General features: G+C 66.3%; 1 protein-coding gene across 1 annotated transcript in view; it reads left to right on the forward strand.

Moving 5' to 3' along the window:
• Nucleotides 1-14,028: 14,028 nt before the first annotated feature.
• Nucleotides 14,029-16,094, forward strand: part of LMX1A (LIM homeobox transcription factor 1 alpha) — a 100,590-nt gene continuing 98,524 nt past the window's right edge. The window contains exon 1 of the mRNA XM_028530938.2: nt 14,029-14,183. Coding sequence (XP_028386739.1) covers nt 14,108-14,183 — 76 coding nt within the window. The 5' untranslated portion in view covers nt 14,029-14,107. The remainder of the gene's footprint in view (nt 14,184-16,094) is intronic.

The following is a 16,094-nucleotide window of genomic DNA, read 5'->3' on the forward strand; positions in this document are numbered from 1 at the left end:
CTCGCTGACGGTGACGCACCCGCAGGACAAGCTGGTGTTCGCGGGAAAGCAGATGGAGGCGGAAGAGACCCACCCCGAGGTGGCCACTCGAAGTTCACCGGGGCCCCGGGGCGCCAGCGTGCTGGACCAGCGCCAGGCCGGCCCGCGGCCTCCACGCCCACCCGGTGCCGGCCCTCCCTCGGCTCCGCCTTCGGGGGGGGGGGGGGTTGGGTGATTTGGAGGGAATCCCTGGGGGTCCCTGTGGAGGCAGCTGTGGTCTGGGGAGCGAACAAGTTACTCCGGCCACCAGAGGAGACTGGAAGGTTCAGGAATAAAGGCCACCTGTCCCCCGAAGGGACCGTGACACCCCAAGTTCCATTCCTTCGGGGACTAGGGCTGGAAATGCAGCACGGATCTCTGGACCCTGTGGGTGAGTGGGGGCAGCATGAGGGGTCCCTGCAGGTCCGTGACCGCAGGCAGCTCCCTGGGGCGGGGCCGGCGGGTCTGAGTCCTGGCCGGTGCGCGGAGATGGGACATGCCGCCGAGACCTCGAGACCCACGCGGTGCAGCCCAGCCCGTGGGCCGGCGGGCGGTCCTCCCTCAGAGTCCTGTCCGACGAGGGCAGACATTTTAGCTCGGGGTCTGCACCGAGCTCGCGGGGCCTGGGACGCGTGTGAGTCAGAGGTTGGGCTCACACGGTAAACTGGGGGGGCAGCGGAGCCCCACTGGCGAGAGGGGGTAATCATCGAGGGCCTCCTCACAAGCACGCCCACCACACCGCGGACCGGAGGCGGACGCAGGGCGCGGAGGACGCCTTCGGGGGGCGGGTGTCTGGGACACGTCCAGGCGTCACAGCCTCCTGCCAGTGACTCCGTGTGAACGACGTGGAGACAGCCCCTGCAGCCCGGAAAGTTCCGTCGTCCTGCTCGCGGTCCCAGGCTGCGCGCTGACAGGTCGTCACACCCTGAGGCTCCGAATGACCTCCCGCCCCGGCCCCCCTTGCCCCAGAGCCGTGGGAAACCAGAAGCTGTGGGTGGCAGGACGGCAGCCGCGCCCAGGGGGCAGGGACCGGCTCAGGCGCCCAGGTGAGAAGGAAGCAGTGGTCACACAGAAAGGGCCCGGCGGGAAGCCCGCCTGCGCCTCGCCACATGCAGGTGCCCGTGACCGGGAGGCTGTCGGGGGGACGTGGCCCGAGCTGCTGGGGAGGAAGCAGGTCAGAGGCACATTCACACAGCCGTGCGGGGGACGAGGAACCGGCAATTCACCCCGCCGGTGCAGCGGCCGCCGTCGCCCACACACCCCCGGGCGAGGAGCTCCGGCCGTCCGGCGTACGGAGACTCAAGCGGACCGCTCGGGGGGCTGGGGGGCTGGGGGCTGGCTTTCAGAGTCAGTACGGACCTGCCCCGCGGAACAGGGACCCTGCCGTCACTGAGGGTCCCCACGCTGACCCCCCCGCCCTCGGGGGTGGACGGGTGGGTCCTCCCCCTTGGCCACCTCCCTTGGCCATCGTCTCGTCCTTTGGTCGAGGACGGCGTGTTTCCACTCTGAGCCGTCACCTCCCCGTCGGCGGTCGGTGGAGCTCTCTGAGCTGGGGCTCCGACTCCGGTTCTGTCCCCCACGGCTGTGCTCTCTGTGCCCCAGGGCTCCCATCCGTGAAATGGGGGCACCCCTACTTCCTCCCTGGCTGGCTCACTAGGTGGGTCACCTAGGTAGTGCGTGTGCAGGCCAGTGGACCGGGCCCGTCGTGGAGGAAGTGCCCAGCGAATGCCGGTTGCTGGTGTCGTGTGCTATTATTGTGACTATTGCCAGGACAACTACTACCCGTGTCCTCCCGTGCTTCCGGACGTGGGGGCTGGCGGCTCCAGTCTCTGGGCCTGGCTGTCTGTCTGAGCCCCACCGACGTTCGGTTGGCAGGTAACCGAGTCCAGCACCTTTCCGGCTTGGGGCTCCTCCTGGCCGCTGGCGCTGCTGTCCGTGCTGGACGGGCTCTGACCGCTGCCCGGGCTGCGGCCTTTCTTGGCAGCAGGACGGAGTCGAACTGCATCGGGGTGGCGAGTGTCTGAGTGCTGAGTAGGAGGCCCCTGGACCTGAGCACAATAAAAGCGTATTTGATGAACAGTTCGAACCGTCCGGGCTTCCCAGTAATTCCCTTTCGCCCGGTTTCCAAACGGCCAGGGTAGGTGGAGGCGTGGACGTGTGCTGGAGGTGCGGGTTTTGGATGTGGTGTGTGTGGGTGTCGTCCGTCTCGGTGTGCACGTCAGGGAAACGAACGAGAATGTTCACGTTTGCCGTCGAGTGGCGACTGCGAACTTCGTTCCACGGGACTGGGAATGCCGTGTGGGCGAGACCCGCCCCTGACCCCAGTGGGAGATGGTCGTCCACCTTCCGCCTCTTGTGTCTGTCACACGGCACTCAGGGCAGAGCTGCCGGTTACTTTTCAGGGTGCGGCCGAGTGCCCTCTTTCCGGTCCCTTCCTTGCTGGCGCGTGGACGCGTCTGTCTCTTCCCAGAGCGCGTGTTCCTGGATGGCTCACGATGGGCGTCGTGGCAACAGCAAGGAGCAAAGCAGCCCCTGGTCTCACGGGCCTCCCCTCCTAGAAGGGAAACAGGACACCCACTCAGAGCTGACCAGAGAGCACCCCTGACAGTGACGAACGCTGTGAAGGAAAACCGGGCACAGGGGCGGAGTGGGGGGACGCAGAGGGAGCCGCTGCCTGGCGAGGGTCTGGCTGTCCCCCAATAGAGAAACAGCAGCACAGGGTGACCGGAGACCCAGGCGGGAGGCACTGACGTCCGGGGGGTGGGACAGGCAGAAGGGGCGCCGGGGAAAAGGCCCTGAGGTGCGATCCTGCTCTGGGGCACGCTGAAGGACCCGGGACACCCACACTTAAAAAGGGGGGGGGCTTCGAGATACTCCCAGGGCATGGACCGGGCACTCAGACCTGGAGCAGAGAGCGTGCCCACGGAGAACCCACGACCGTGTTTTGTTTCAGACTGGGCCAGGCTCGGCCAGAAGGCCGGGTCCCGTGTGTCCCATCCAACCGGCGAGAGCAGCTGCTTGGGGCTCGCGGCAGAGCAGGACCCTGAGCCGCGTCTCGGCACTCGGCCGTGGTCGGCGCATGCACGTCTGTGGGGTGGGCCCGGACGGCGAGGAGGCCTCGTATGTGCCGTCGGGGACGCAGGTCGGCCCCCAGAGGAGCACCGGTCTCGCATTCGGTTCTCTGGGGGAGCCTGCACTGGCCCAGAGCTGGGGGGCTCCGTTCCCATGGTAACTCCCGCCTGCCCACCAGCCTTGCCCGCGTGCACTGTGCCGGGGTCTGGCACTCGGACGGCTACAGAGAGCAGGGGGAGGGGGTGGGGGGGGGAAGGTCGGACAGGTGCTAGACAACTACCTGCATGCCCCTGAGCCCTGGGAAGGAGGCTGCAGCAAGGACCTCGAATTCTTATTGTCCATTCGGAGACCAGGTGAACCCTTAAAATGGGGGTCCAGACCTGGGCCTGTGAGGGCTGGGTCGGGGTGACGCAGCCTCAGTCCGCTGTCCCCAGAAGAGAGTCGTTGACCAGTCAGCCTCTCCGGTCCTGGGGTCTGGTGGTGGGGGTCAGCGGCAGGACCAGTGTCGTTTCGGGGTTCTGGTCTCCAGTGGTGGCTCTCCTCGACACCAGGAAGTCTGAGAGTCCGGAGGGGCCCCCTGCACCCCTTCCCCACTGCACCCCTGTAATAAACACTGTCGCTCCTGTCCATCGCCTGAGTAGGCGAGCTGGAGCTGCAGGGAGAAGTCAGGAGGCAGAGGTGCAGGAGGATGTTGGCATTTGTTTAACCCCGTAGGAACGTGTGATGAAAACGTAAAGATTTGGGTGACCTTGAACTCAGGAGGGCGGGGAGGCCGGGAGACGGCCCCATCGTGCCTTTGCAGGCAGTGGCCACCAGGGGGTGCTCGAGTTCACAGCACCGTGGGAGCCTCCGGGTCGCTGGTGGTTGGTGGCCTTCGGGGCAAAGGGACAGAGGCTTCCTGAGCGGCAATCCCGGTGACGTCACCCGGCAACTCGGGGCTCTCCAGGGATGGCAGCTGCTGTCTCGACGCCAAAGCTGGCGCGCTGTGCCACTGCGCAGAGGGCCTTCACTGGTGGCTGCGTGTTCGGCAGGGACGGGGGATCGCCCTCCCCACCCCCCACCTGCCACCCGGCATCTGGCATTTCTATTTTTCATTTTTTCCACGGGAAATTAACGTCTGCTCCGGACACGGACCACCTTCCTCCCTTGCAGCTTGGTCTTCCCCCAGCGTGACCGCCAGGCGCTCTGGTCAGGGGTCAGCAGGTCGGGCCTCTGGGCGTGGCCCCTCCCTCTCCTCCCAGTTGCGGTGCCCCCGGAGGGACCCGTGTCTGACAGGCAGGGCTCCTGCCGGATCAGACGCGGCTGCACACGGGGAGCCTCCCTGTGGGGCTCTGGCACGCTGACTTCTCTGGGTCCCTTTGTCTGGATGGTGGGGGGCTGGGGGGGCGGCCGGGTGAGGTGGGCAAGAGGGACAGACGCCAGCTGGCCTGCCATCTTCCCTCTCCACAGGCACAGTCAGGTGGCCGCACTGCTGGCCGGGGCAGGGCGCTGGGGTCAGGCCCAGCAGGGGCCCAGGAGTCCAACACCTGAGACGGGTGGGCACCCGTCAGGCGTTTGTGGACTTACACTTTCAGGTGGGCGCCGGGAGGGCCGGGGGTCCAGCATTCACGGTGCAATCCTGTGGGAGTCGCCTGAGAGCCGAGGGAAGGGGCGTAGCCGCCAGAGCCGGGTTAGGAGAGAGCGGGAGTGCCCTGTGAGGAGCGGTGAGCGGGGCACAGCGCCGTTGCTCAGGCCGCCGGGAGGCAGGAGGTGGACACTCGGTCATCGTGAGTGTAGCGGCCGCGGGAGGGCCCGCTCTCGGAGGGCCAGGGGGTCCAAGGGGAGCGGTTGGAATGACCACAGTTAGGGCCCTAGAGGAGAGGCCTGTGGACCTGGGACCCAGGGCTGTGGGGGTGGGGCCCAGCCAGCGGTGCACGGGACCCTCAGGTGGACGCCGGGGAGCCCACTCTGCTGCGGGCGGGATGCACGCCGGGACAGCGGTGAGCGAGGAAAAGTGCGAGAGACCCAGCCTGTGTTTTCTCCCTTTCCTTTTTTTTTAAATTTTTTTTTTATGGCGGATGCTTCCAGACAAACAGGTTTGACCACCAACACCCAAGAATGTTGGACTGGCTTCGCAGGTTCCCGCACAGTGAGACGGCCCCATTCCTGGCCTTCGGGCTGGAGGCAGTTCTGTGCAGGTGGCAAGGCAGGTGTGTCTGGGCTGCCCTCCTAAGCCAAGAGGTCCCGGGAAATACTTCAAGTGGGGGGAGCTGCTGTCCCCTTGTGGACACCTGTGGTTCTGCAGGAGGGCAATGTGACCTACTGTTGGCTGGCTGGTGACTTCGAGTGCCCTCAGCCTTGACCTCCAGGGACACCCAGTGTGATCCTTGAGGCAGACAAGGGAGCGCTCGGCACTGGTTCCTGGGAACGATGTCTTTCTTCAAAAGGAGTGACAGTCCCATCACTGGGCTCTCCACCCGCTGCTCGGAGATCCTGACGGCCTGTGCGGCCAGCTGCGGACATCAGCCTGGGGCCTCGGGGGACCCTTGTGAGCAGGGGTCAGCAAGCTCTTCCTGGGAAGAGTCAGGTAGTAAGCACTTTGGGCTGTGACCGCACCGTCTCCACCTCAGCCACTCACCCTGGCCCCTGCAGTGGGAGGGGTCCGCACACGGGAGCCCACCCAAAGAGCAGGTGGTGTTCCGATACGGCTTTATAATCTGCGTTTTGTATGACTTTCAGGTGGTGCCGCCAAACATCCTCCTTTCGACTTTATAAAATTATTTTAAAAGGTGAAAACCGTTCTTCGCTTGCCGGTGTTATAAAACCCGGCGGCGAGCTGTGCTGGGCCCACGGCCGAGTCACTGGTTCACGGTTGAAGCCATCGGGAGGGTCTCACCAAGGGCCGAGACCATCGGAGCGCCGTCGGCCCCACCTCGCTGCTCCCGGGGAGGAGCTGCACCCGTGGGACCCAGCCGTGGGGTCAGCCCGAGCCCTCGGATCCCACTTCACAGGCATCAGGGGTTTTGGGGGAGAGGCTCTTGCTCGAAATTCCACCCTTTTCCTACTAGACAGAGAGCCTCGTTGTCGTTGAAATCTGTGCGGCTGGTTTTCACAAGCCGAGGGGCCTGCAAGCCCGAGCCTAAGATGCGGTCTGAGGGGCAGCCCCGCCTGCCGGCTCCTCGCCAGAAAGGAGAGCCCCTGGGCACACCCCGGGGACGGGCTGGAGTGGTGGCAACGGGACTTTGACAGGTTTCCCAGGAGCTGGGTCCTTTTCAAGGCCAGCCTCGCCCAGCCTGTGACTCCTCCGTGTCCTGCGCATTCCAACCCCAGACTGGAGATTTGTGTAAAAACAGGATAAATATGAGGAACTCTGAAGGCTTCGGAAGGGCTTCCTGTGGGGGAAACCCGGTATTTTGGGGTGGCCACGTGGGGACTGAAGGCGGGGCCTCTGTGTTTTGTTGGGCGTGCGCGAGTAAGGGCACCTGGTCGGCGTGGGGGACTGGAACGGGGGGGCTGGGTTCGAACCCTGCCTGCTTCTGCTCTTGCCTTCTCCCCTCCCCACCGGCCTGCAGGTCCGGCTCAGCCGGGCCGGAGGGCAGGGCCCCGTGCACAGGTGTGCGCACCTGAAGACGAGTGTGGAGAGGTAACGTCCTGTGACAAAGGAAGGGGCCCCCAGGAGGCACCCGGGACCTGTCTGAGGGTGTAGGAGGCAGGAGGCAGGCAGCAGGGCGGGGTCAGAGCCGGGGACACACAGGGTGTGCAGGGGAGGGGTCTGGGCCGGGTCCCCGCCACCAGCGGGCAGGGCTAGTGTTTGAGGGGAGTGGGGGAGGGGAGGCTCGGACAGCCCCTGCGGCCAGCAGTGGGGAGACACTGGGACTTCCGTGGGGACTGGGGGGGGGGCTCTGTCGCAGGACCCAGCACGCCCGTGTGGGAACCAGCAGGGACTGAGTGGGTGGCAGGGGGTGGGGCCCGCCAAGCCCCTGGGTCCTCCTGGCTGACTTTCTGCTCTGGAGCCCAGGCCGGCCTGTCCGGGGAGGCCCAGCCCCGTGTCCGCCCTGTCACTGGGGGAGGGGACACGGCCCAGCCTGGCGGGCGCGACCCCTGCTTGCGGTCGGCAGAGAGTGAGTCAGCTGGCCGGGGCCAGAGCCCCCGTGGGGAGAAAGCTGAGCCTGAGGAACTCCGAGGGACGCCCTCCTCCCTCCCCACCCAGCCCAGATGTTCTGGGAGGTGCTGGCTGCGGGCTGGGGCACACCCACCGTGCGCGGGCCAGCGGGGCCGGGGCCGGGGCCGCTCCGCTACCTGGCTCTCGGCAGCTGCTGGCGCAGACCCAGGCGGGGCGGCCCAGCCGTGGTGGGGGCTCCGGGCTGCCGGCGGGGGCCCCGCTGTCCAGGGGTGGGCCGGAGGCAAGGCCTCGCCCACGGACTCTTGGCAGCTCCGGCCAGGGGCAGAGCACGTCCAGGCTGAGGCTCAGGGTGGACCTCACTCCACTGCGTGTGAGACCAATGAGGTAATGAGTGTGGAAACTCTTGGAAAAGTCATGAACGTTCGCTGTGCCCCGTCCCTCTTCTCTGCCTGCTCTGCGCTGTCCTGCCGTGGCCCCGAGCTCCTCGGGGCCTTTTCCCCGCCTTCCTCCCCCCGCACCCCCCACAGGCACTGGGCCTTGCACACTGGGTTCCCGAGGTGACTTCCTTCCTGCCCTGAGAATCCGTGGCTGCCATCCCCCCCGCCGGTTTGAGCCTGGGGGGGTTCTTACTTATACTAGAGTGGTAATGTCTGTCTGCTCCACCACCGCCCCTTTCTTCTTCTCTGGCCTCGTCACCCACTGCAGCCGGGGGCGGGGACGGTCACCGCAGACCACACCACTGTCGTGTGTCCCTCCCCAGGCCCGACCCGCAAAGGCTCTCTGTTGCCTACAGACTAACAAACTCCAGGGCCCAGGATTCGAACTCCTGGCTTGCCCACCTCACCTCTCTGTGTCCATAGAGATCGCCCTTGGTGCGTCCACCAGGCCGCCTGCCCAGCAAGCCTCGAGATCAATAACCTCCTGGTGAACTCCTCCCTCGGCTTTTCTTCAAGGTTCAAAAAGGGTTGAGGGGTAATTAATTATGGGATAAGAAAGGTGGGAAGGATTATATTTTAGGTGCAGCAAAGAATCCTTCTTCCCCGCACCCCTCCCCCATCTCCTTAATGTACCTGTGCTGCAAGTGCTCACCTGGTGGCAGACATGGGGCTGGGGAGCAGGTGGGAGGTCCAGGGTGCCCCCCTGGGCACAGGGGTCTGGAGCGATGGGAATTAAGGCTACACTTTTTTTTTGCTCGCTCAAACAAATCCACAATCACGACTCCAACACTGTGCGAAAGCCTCTGTGGAGTGGCCGTTCCCCTTTTCGCTCCAGCTGCCAGGAAGCTCACAGGCAGATCAGACTCTCGGTCACAGTCCCCGTCGGCCTGTGCGACCCTGTCACTGTGTGCAGGGCGGGCAGAAGGGGGTTCACGGCGGTGAGCACTCGAGTCAGAGCTTCTTCTTCTTCGTTCCGTCCTCACCTGAGGACATCTTCTCACTGGTTGTTGAGAGAGAGAGAGAGAGAGAGAGAGAGGGAAGGAGAGAGAGAAACATCCGGTGGTTGCCTCCTGTACTCGCCTGGACTGGGGATCGAACCTGCAACCCTTTGGAGATGGTACAATGCTCCAACCAGCGGGGCCACACGGGCCGGGCCCCAGAGTGGGCTCTTGTGTTACTTTTGTTGATTGCTGCATTGTTTTCCAGACAAACAGCTGCGCGCCTACCGGTGCCCCCTCCCCTCCAAAAGCAGCAGTGCCCCAGCCCCGGTCCTGAGGTCACGGGTTTGCCCTCTGGGGTCACGAGGTGGGCACGCTGGCTCTTCCTGTGCAGACTCGCCCCCAAAGCCACCTGGACGTGCAAATGCAGCCGACCCTCCATCCGACGGGACCTGGCCACTCCGGGGGCCTCGCCTCTCCCCTTCCGCCCGGTAAACTCAGACCCACAGCCAACCTCCCGTCGCAGTTAGAATAGCAGCCCCGGGCTACTGTTCTGGGGGGGACTTACTTGCCCGTCCCCAGCACGCAATTTTAATTCTAAAAATCCATGGCAACGTTAACAGCATTTGCAGGTCACCTGGGACCTTTTGGGGAAGCAGGTGAGCCTGGAGGCGCCTGCCGCCGGTGAGGAGGATGAGGATGGTGACAGCGAGCTCCGGCTCTGTGCCCGCCCCCGTGCTGGGCCTGTCGTTCGTGCGGTCTCCTCTGATGCACGTGGAGACGCCCTCCGTTCCTCCCGTGGGGACGCTGAGGCTTGGAGAGGGTAAGGGGCGCCCAGGCCCGTGGGTGTGGCCCAGGGCCCCTCCTCCGCCCCTGCCCTGCGGGGCCGGCCCAGCTGAGACGCCTTCCCTGGGAAACCGTGTCCGCTCACTGGGGGGGAGGCCACAGACGACCCCCCCCCCCCCACACCGACCGTGTGTGTAAGCACTAACTTGCCCAGGGAGCCTGCTGAGTGCTTCATGTCCGCCCCCGTGAGCTCTCGAGGCCCATGGTCCTCTTCTCCCGACACAGACGAGCAGCCTGGGACCCGGAGGGGCCGAGCGGCTCAAGGTGAAGCCGTTCACAGACGTCACCGCTGGGACTGGGGCTCAGGCTCTGTCTTTCCGTCACAGCCCGAGACCCGTGATGGGGCCTCAAACCGAGGGCACCGTCTGCTCCGTCCCCAGGGGTCCTTGCGCCTCTGGTGTGCTGGGCACGGGTGAGACCAGGGGGTGGGGGGGACGTGAGGCGGGCCCTTCTCTGAGGGCGCTCCGTCCCCAGGGGTCCTTGCGCCTCTGGTGTGCTGGGCACGGGTGAGACCGGGGGGACGTGAGGCAGGCCCTTCTCTGAGGGCGCTCCGTCCCGCAGGGGGGCGAGTGGGTGGGGGATCACTCTCTCACAAAACCCAGAGGATACAGGACTTTAGATGACACCCCAGGTGCCTGGGCCTGGCATCCTCCGGGCCTGTCCTTGCCCTGCCGGCGGGAGACCCACGCTTGCCTGGCTGTTCCTTCCCTCCCGGAAGCCGCTGTGTGGCACCCCCTCACCCCAGAAAGGGTGGCGGCACCTAGTCCCCAGCTCCCTGGAGCGATGTGACCGTCCCCAGGACCAGGGCCTCCCCGGAGAAGAGCCCAGCGGCCAGGAGGGTCTGCAGCTCCCTTGTGCCCCGCCGGGCCGGGCTCTGGCCACCCCCAACCCCCAGGCCGGCAGGACCACCTTCGCCGTCTGGGCAGTAACGTGTCTGCTTTTTCTCCTCCTGCTGGAAATGCACTTCGACTTATTTTTTTTTTAACAAATAACACAATTTTCCCTTTGTGCTTCCCTTAATAAAACACAGCGACGAAAGCACGAAAGGGGAAGTAAAACAGCATGTGGCTGTCATCTCCACTCTGCGGCGGGCCGTCCCTCCCTCCGCCCCCCCCCCCCCAGCCCCGCGCCCCCCCACCCAGGTCTCAGCCACAGGGACCCTCGGGTCCCCTGGTGCTGGTCCGCGTGTCCCGCCCCAGGTCTCACGCCGTCTGCCCGACTGAACTTGACTGAGGACCGGTGACGGGTGGGGATGGAATGTGGTCCGGGCAGCTCCCGCTGCAAGCGGTTTGCCCAGGTCACAAGGTCCCTGCACGGCCTCTGGGGACCCCGTGGTGACCCCTCGTGCACTGGCCCTTGTCTCTCTTTTCCAGCGATGACGCGTCCTGGGCCAGCCTGGCAGGGACCCCCGCCTCCTGCCCGGAGCAGAGCACTCGGCCTCAGACAGAGGCGCCGGCCGTCTTGGAATCGCTCGCAGCTGAGTGGTTCCCAGGGTTTGCAAGGACCTGTGCGCGTTTCCCCACCATGGGGCCGACTGTCCCCACGGGTCCGAGGACGCGGGGCTCGGGGACACCACCTGCAGGACGGCCGTGCTGACCGGAGGCAGGGCCGGGAGCGCACCATCGCGGGAAGTGACACAGGCCTGGGGCCTCGGCGTGGGAGGGGCCAGGAGCGGGCACAGGCAGGTGAGGGGGGCGGGGACCAGGACCGAGGGCAGCACTGCCTACCTGGCAGGTGTGGGAAGGAGCAGCTGCCTGGCCAGTGGCCGGCCCCCAAAATCAATAGGCCAGAGGTGGACGCTCTGAGCAAGCGAATCTCGACCTGACTTAAGCCGGAGGTGGACCGAAGGGCTTTCAGGTTACGTTGAACTCTCCGAGGCCTTGGGGGTCGTGTTTGGCTGGCTTCCCCAAACCCTCACGACGCCTTTCTTCGGGAAGGGGAGAATGTGGCTCACTCTTTGCACGGCGCTGCTGGACGGACGGCGGCTCTGTGGCGTGTGCTTTCATTAAAAGGGAAAGCGAGCCCTGGCTGGCGTAGCTCAGTGGACTGAGCGTGGGCTGCAAACCAAAGGGTCACCGGTTCAATTCCCAGTCAGGGCACGTGCCTGGGTTGTGGGTCAGGTTCCTGGGTGAGGGGCGCTGGAGAAGCAACCACGCATGGGCATTTCTCTCCCTCCCTTCCCCTCTCTGCAAAAATGAATAAATAAAACCTTTAAAAAGCGTTTTCCTTGTGACGGTGTGTGTCCCACCCCATTTCCCCCCCTTGTCTAACTTCTCGTTCGTGCACTGTCCTAAGAGCGCTTGTAATTCATACTTTCCCCTACTCTTTTTGGGGTGCCAGACCACACGAGGGGCAGGTGTCGGGAGACATGCCACTCACCGTGTGGGTGACATCAGAGACCTCCCCCAGTGCCCCGAGCTGCAAAGACTCATGGGAGGAGACCGTCAAACCTATTGGTTCTGCCCTCCTCACAGGCTCCTGGTGAAGACCGAGCGCAGCCACGGCCGTGAAAGGCCTTTCACACCCCCCCGCCCCCCCGCAGGATAAGGCGGCACTGCCACGCAAAGCGTGGGACCCTTTGCTCTGCCCCATGACTCCCGGGAGCCACGGGCAGAGTTCGGCTGGTGCCTGCAGGTGAGGCCGCTGTCACCACCCCTGAGCCCCGTGGAGCTGCCTGCAACGTTCTCTTGAACACCAGGACGAGACCCTGTCCTGCAGGGAGGAGGGGACAGCGCACGCCGGCCGTGTGGCGTCCCTCGGGCTCGGGCGCAGTTTGCCGTGGCGCCTGGTGGCTCTAATTCAGTCCCTCTCGGTCCAGTCACTGAGGGGCAGGGGAGGATCCCCGTGGACGTGGACGGGGTGGCCCTGGGGTGCTCAGGGGCACCCCGGGCTCCACTTCTGTCACCTGTGGTTGTTGGGGCACTGCCTGTGTCTCCACCTCACAGGGCTGTGGCGAGGATGGGCCGAGTGGGCTGAGGCTGGACCAAGATAGATGGACGTTGGATAAACGGTGGCTGGCCTTGGGGTTTACTGAGAGTCCACGTGGGGCGGGCCCGGAGCTGGCCTCCTGGTTACACTGCCAAGCAGGACGCGTCGCTGCTGCTGGAGGGGCTTGCAGACCAGGGTGCCGCGCGCTGGCGTTTCCCCAGACACCTCGCTCCCCGGGGAATGCCCCCTCGGCGGACTTCCCGCGCCGGCCTCTGCGGCTCTGGATCTGGGGGCAGACCCCACCTGGTCTGCAGCGGGACCCCGATTCAAGCATCGCCGGGGCGAGGGGGGGGGCCCGTTGCATCTGTACACCCCATCGATGAGCAGGTTTCGAGCCCAACGTGGGCGCTCCAGGGGGCCCCGGGTGACCAGACAGGGCTTGGAGGGCTCGGAGGTGCAGGGGTCGCAACCACACGCCGAAAGCGGCCTTTGCGCGCGCCCCGCGGCCGCCGAGTGAGGGCCGCCCGGCTTCCTCACTCGCAGCGGCGTGCGGGCGCCGCGGTCGGGGAGGCGCTGGGAGCTCGGCGCAGGCCCGCGCGCCCTGAGGTGGCGGTTACACGTGGAGGGAGGAAACTTGGCTAGCCCCGGAGGTCGCCGCGGCCGCGGGGCGCGCCCGGCGGGGGCCGCGCAGCCGGCTCGGAACGGGAGCGCGGCGGCCCCTCCGCGGGACGCGCTCCAGCCCCCTCCCCGAGCTCTCCACCCCTCCCTGCGCCGCGCACGCAGCCGTCACCCGGGCAGAGCGGCCGGATTCGCCCCGGCCCACAGGGCCCGACTTGCACCCAGGACCCCAGCCGCCGCCGTCCCTCCCCGCTTCGGAGAAGCGTCGGCCCTCCCCTCGCCCGGAGGAGCGGCCGGGCGGGCGGGACGTCCCGAGAAGGCCGGCGCCTGCGGCCGCGTCCCGGCCCGGCCCGCGCGCAGAGGAGCGGGCTCCTTCCCGGGCGCGCCGGAGCCGGGCGGGCGCTCCCTCCCTGCAGCCTCGAGGACCTCGCCTCCCGGGCCGCAGCTGGTCCGGCTCCAGCCGCGCAGCGAGCTCGCCCGTCAGGTAAGGGTAGTCGGCCCGCTCTGGGCTCCGGCTCGGGCCGGCGTTTCTGAAAGTTGATTTGAAATGCAGCCAAGAGCGCGCAGGGCCCGCGCGGCTCCGCCCCGAGGCGACTCCTCCGCTCCCGCAGACCTTCCCGGCACCGGCGGGCGGCGGGAGGACGCGCGGCGCCCGGGGTCCGGGCGGTTTGCACTGCCCGCTCGGCGGGGCAGGTGAGGAGGGACCGGCCAGGCGCGGGCTGCGGGGCTGCTGCTCCCGCGCGCCCGGCCCTTTCACCCGGTCCTACCCGGGAGCTGGGTTCCAGCGGGGACGTCCCCAGGGCCCGCCGCAGCGGAGGCTGGGCGGAGTCGGGCCAGCACGGGAGCCCCGGGCTGGGACCGGGTGGGGACGTGGGGGGAGGGAAGGCGAAGCGCAGTCGGGGGGCGGAGGCCTAAGTACAAAACGCACTGACTTCGAGTGGAGTCAGATCAGTTGGAGCGGCTGGCGGTGACGGGTCTCTCCGCCCACCCCACGTTCCTCTGGGCTGGCCTCTACCCTGCGGCTCGTTCTGGTCACCCTGGCCACTCCCTCCGCCCTCTCCCGGGAGTGCGGCGGCCGCGTCCCGGAGGGCACCGCGCCAGAGGCCTCGTCTCCTCTTCCCCGCAGGTCCTCGCGGCCCGGCGCGAACATGCTGGACGGGCTGAAGATGGAGGAAAACTTCCCAAGCGCCATCGAGACCTCGGCCTCCTTCTCTTCGCTGCTGGGTGAGTCCTCCGGCCGCACACGCCCCCGGCGCCCCGCCAGGCCCAGATCTGGAGCCCAGTGCGCTGGGACGCGCGGGGCCACAGGGGAGCCGGCGCCCCGCGTCCTGCACTCGGCTGAGACCCCGTCTGTCCGCCCGTCCCTCTGTCCCTCCTGCCCCAGACAGAGGGGCCGGCGGGCCTCCTGCGCGGGGCATCGAATTCCCCACGGCCGTGAGCGCTGGGCCAGCCGGCTCGCGGGCGGCCGGTCTGCGAGTGATGACAAACACCCAAGGCAGGGTTTTTAATCACGGAGCTGATGGACAGCTCGCAAACGCCTCCCCGTCTGCCGCGGCCCAGGGGCGAGCGTCGAGGAGGCTGCTCGCGCCCGCCGACCCCGGGCTCGGTCTCAGCCGAGGGGCTTTTCCGGGCCGGTGGGCAGCGGAGCGCCGGGATTAGCCCGCGCGGCGGGCCCCCGCCTGGGCTTTAATTAACTGGAGCCGGAGCTCGGGCCGCAGGTCCTCCGCCTCCCCAGCCTCTTCGCAGCGACCGCAGGGAAGCAACGCGCCCAGGGCTCCACAGAATGTCCGTGCGCGCGCGCGGGGGCCCCCGGAGCCCGGCCAGGACCTCACCCCACCCAGCTCGCCCTGGGCACCTTCCGAGTTTGGGGAGCGGGTGTTTCCGTTGTTGTGACAGGAGGGGTTTTCGTTCTGCCCTGTGCCGTGGCCTCCCGGCATCGCCAGAAACCGCTAGAGCGGGGTGACCGCGGCGAGGAAACAGTTCGGAGGGAGAAACCGTGTGGAGAGAAGCCCCCCAGCTCCCCCAGTGACACGCAATCGCGTGCGCCTCCGCGTTCCCTTCTTCCGGCCGCGGTTCGGGAAACTCCGCGACTCCTCCGCCTGGGAGGGACGCGGGGCCCGGCCTGGCAGCGTGCTGCCGCCGGGCGCGTGTGCACCTCCGCTTGAAGCGGGCATCGGTGTTCTCTGGGCCCCGCGGAGCGCGTCCCCACCAGGAGACGGGGCAGAGAGAGAGAGAGAGAGCGTCCACCTGAGAAACACCCTGCTGCTCTTCGCAGCCTCCCTGCCCGCGCCCCACGTCGGGGACCGCCACCCTGGAGCGCCGGTGGCCGGTCCCCCAGGGAGTGTCACCGCCCAGCAGGGGAGAGACAGGCCCTTTGGGACACCAGGCGCGAGGCTACTGTCCCCCCGGGGCCAGGCTTCCCTTAACTAGCTGTGCAATGTGCCAACAAAGGTGGCCAAGCGTCCCACACCCCCAAAAAGCACTTCCTCCCGCGAAGGGACACAGCGGGAGACGGAGGAGCAGGGCCAAGGAGAATGCTGTTTGCGGCGTCGGCTGCGGTCGGTGTCGCTCTCCCGCCGGCTGCCGAGCTGCGAGCTTCCGGAGTCCTGGCCAGACGGGCGCGGGGTGTCCTAGCCCCCCGATTCTCCCTCTGTTTGCTTCTCCTCTTTATTTCGATGCCTCTTAATTTTGAAAAACCCATCTGCACTTTGCAGCTGAGACTCAGCCAAGGGGGGTTCATCGGTTTGAGCGCCCGGCGTTTGCCCGAGGCGAGGTGGCATTTTTCTGTATGTATGCATGGGGCTTTTTAGAAAGCGAAGAGAACAACAACAACAACAAAAAATGTGAAGTCTTCCTTCAAAGAAATAAAAATAAAAAAATTCAGAACTTCGTTTTTAGCAAAAGACAAACCCAAACGAAATTCCTTTCAGACACTCAGTTTTAATAAGCGCCCGCAGAGACGCGCGCAGGGAGTGACCTCACTCATGGCTGCGATGGACGCGGGAGAGCGGGTTTATGGGTAGTCCAGTTTTGCAGGATGCGCGCGGTCCCGGGTAGGTTTGGCCATTCAAGGCTACTTATGGATTTCCTCCCCCTCCTCTGGTGGAATTTAAACCTTCCCCGTGTGTTAGAAGC

The sequence above is a fragment of the Phyllostomus discolor genome, chromosome 14 (genome assembly GCF_004126475.2).
Source record: "Phyllostomus discolor isolate MPI-MPIP mPhyDis1 chromosome 14, mPhyDis1.pri.v3, whole genome shotgun sequence".
Lineage (NCBI taxonomy): Eukaryota > Metazoa > Chordata > Mammalia > Chiroptera > Phyllostomidae > Phyllostomus > Phyllostomus discolor.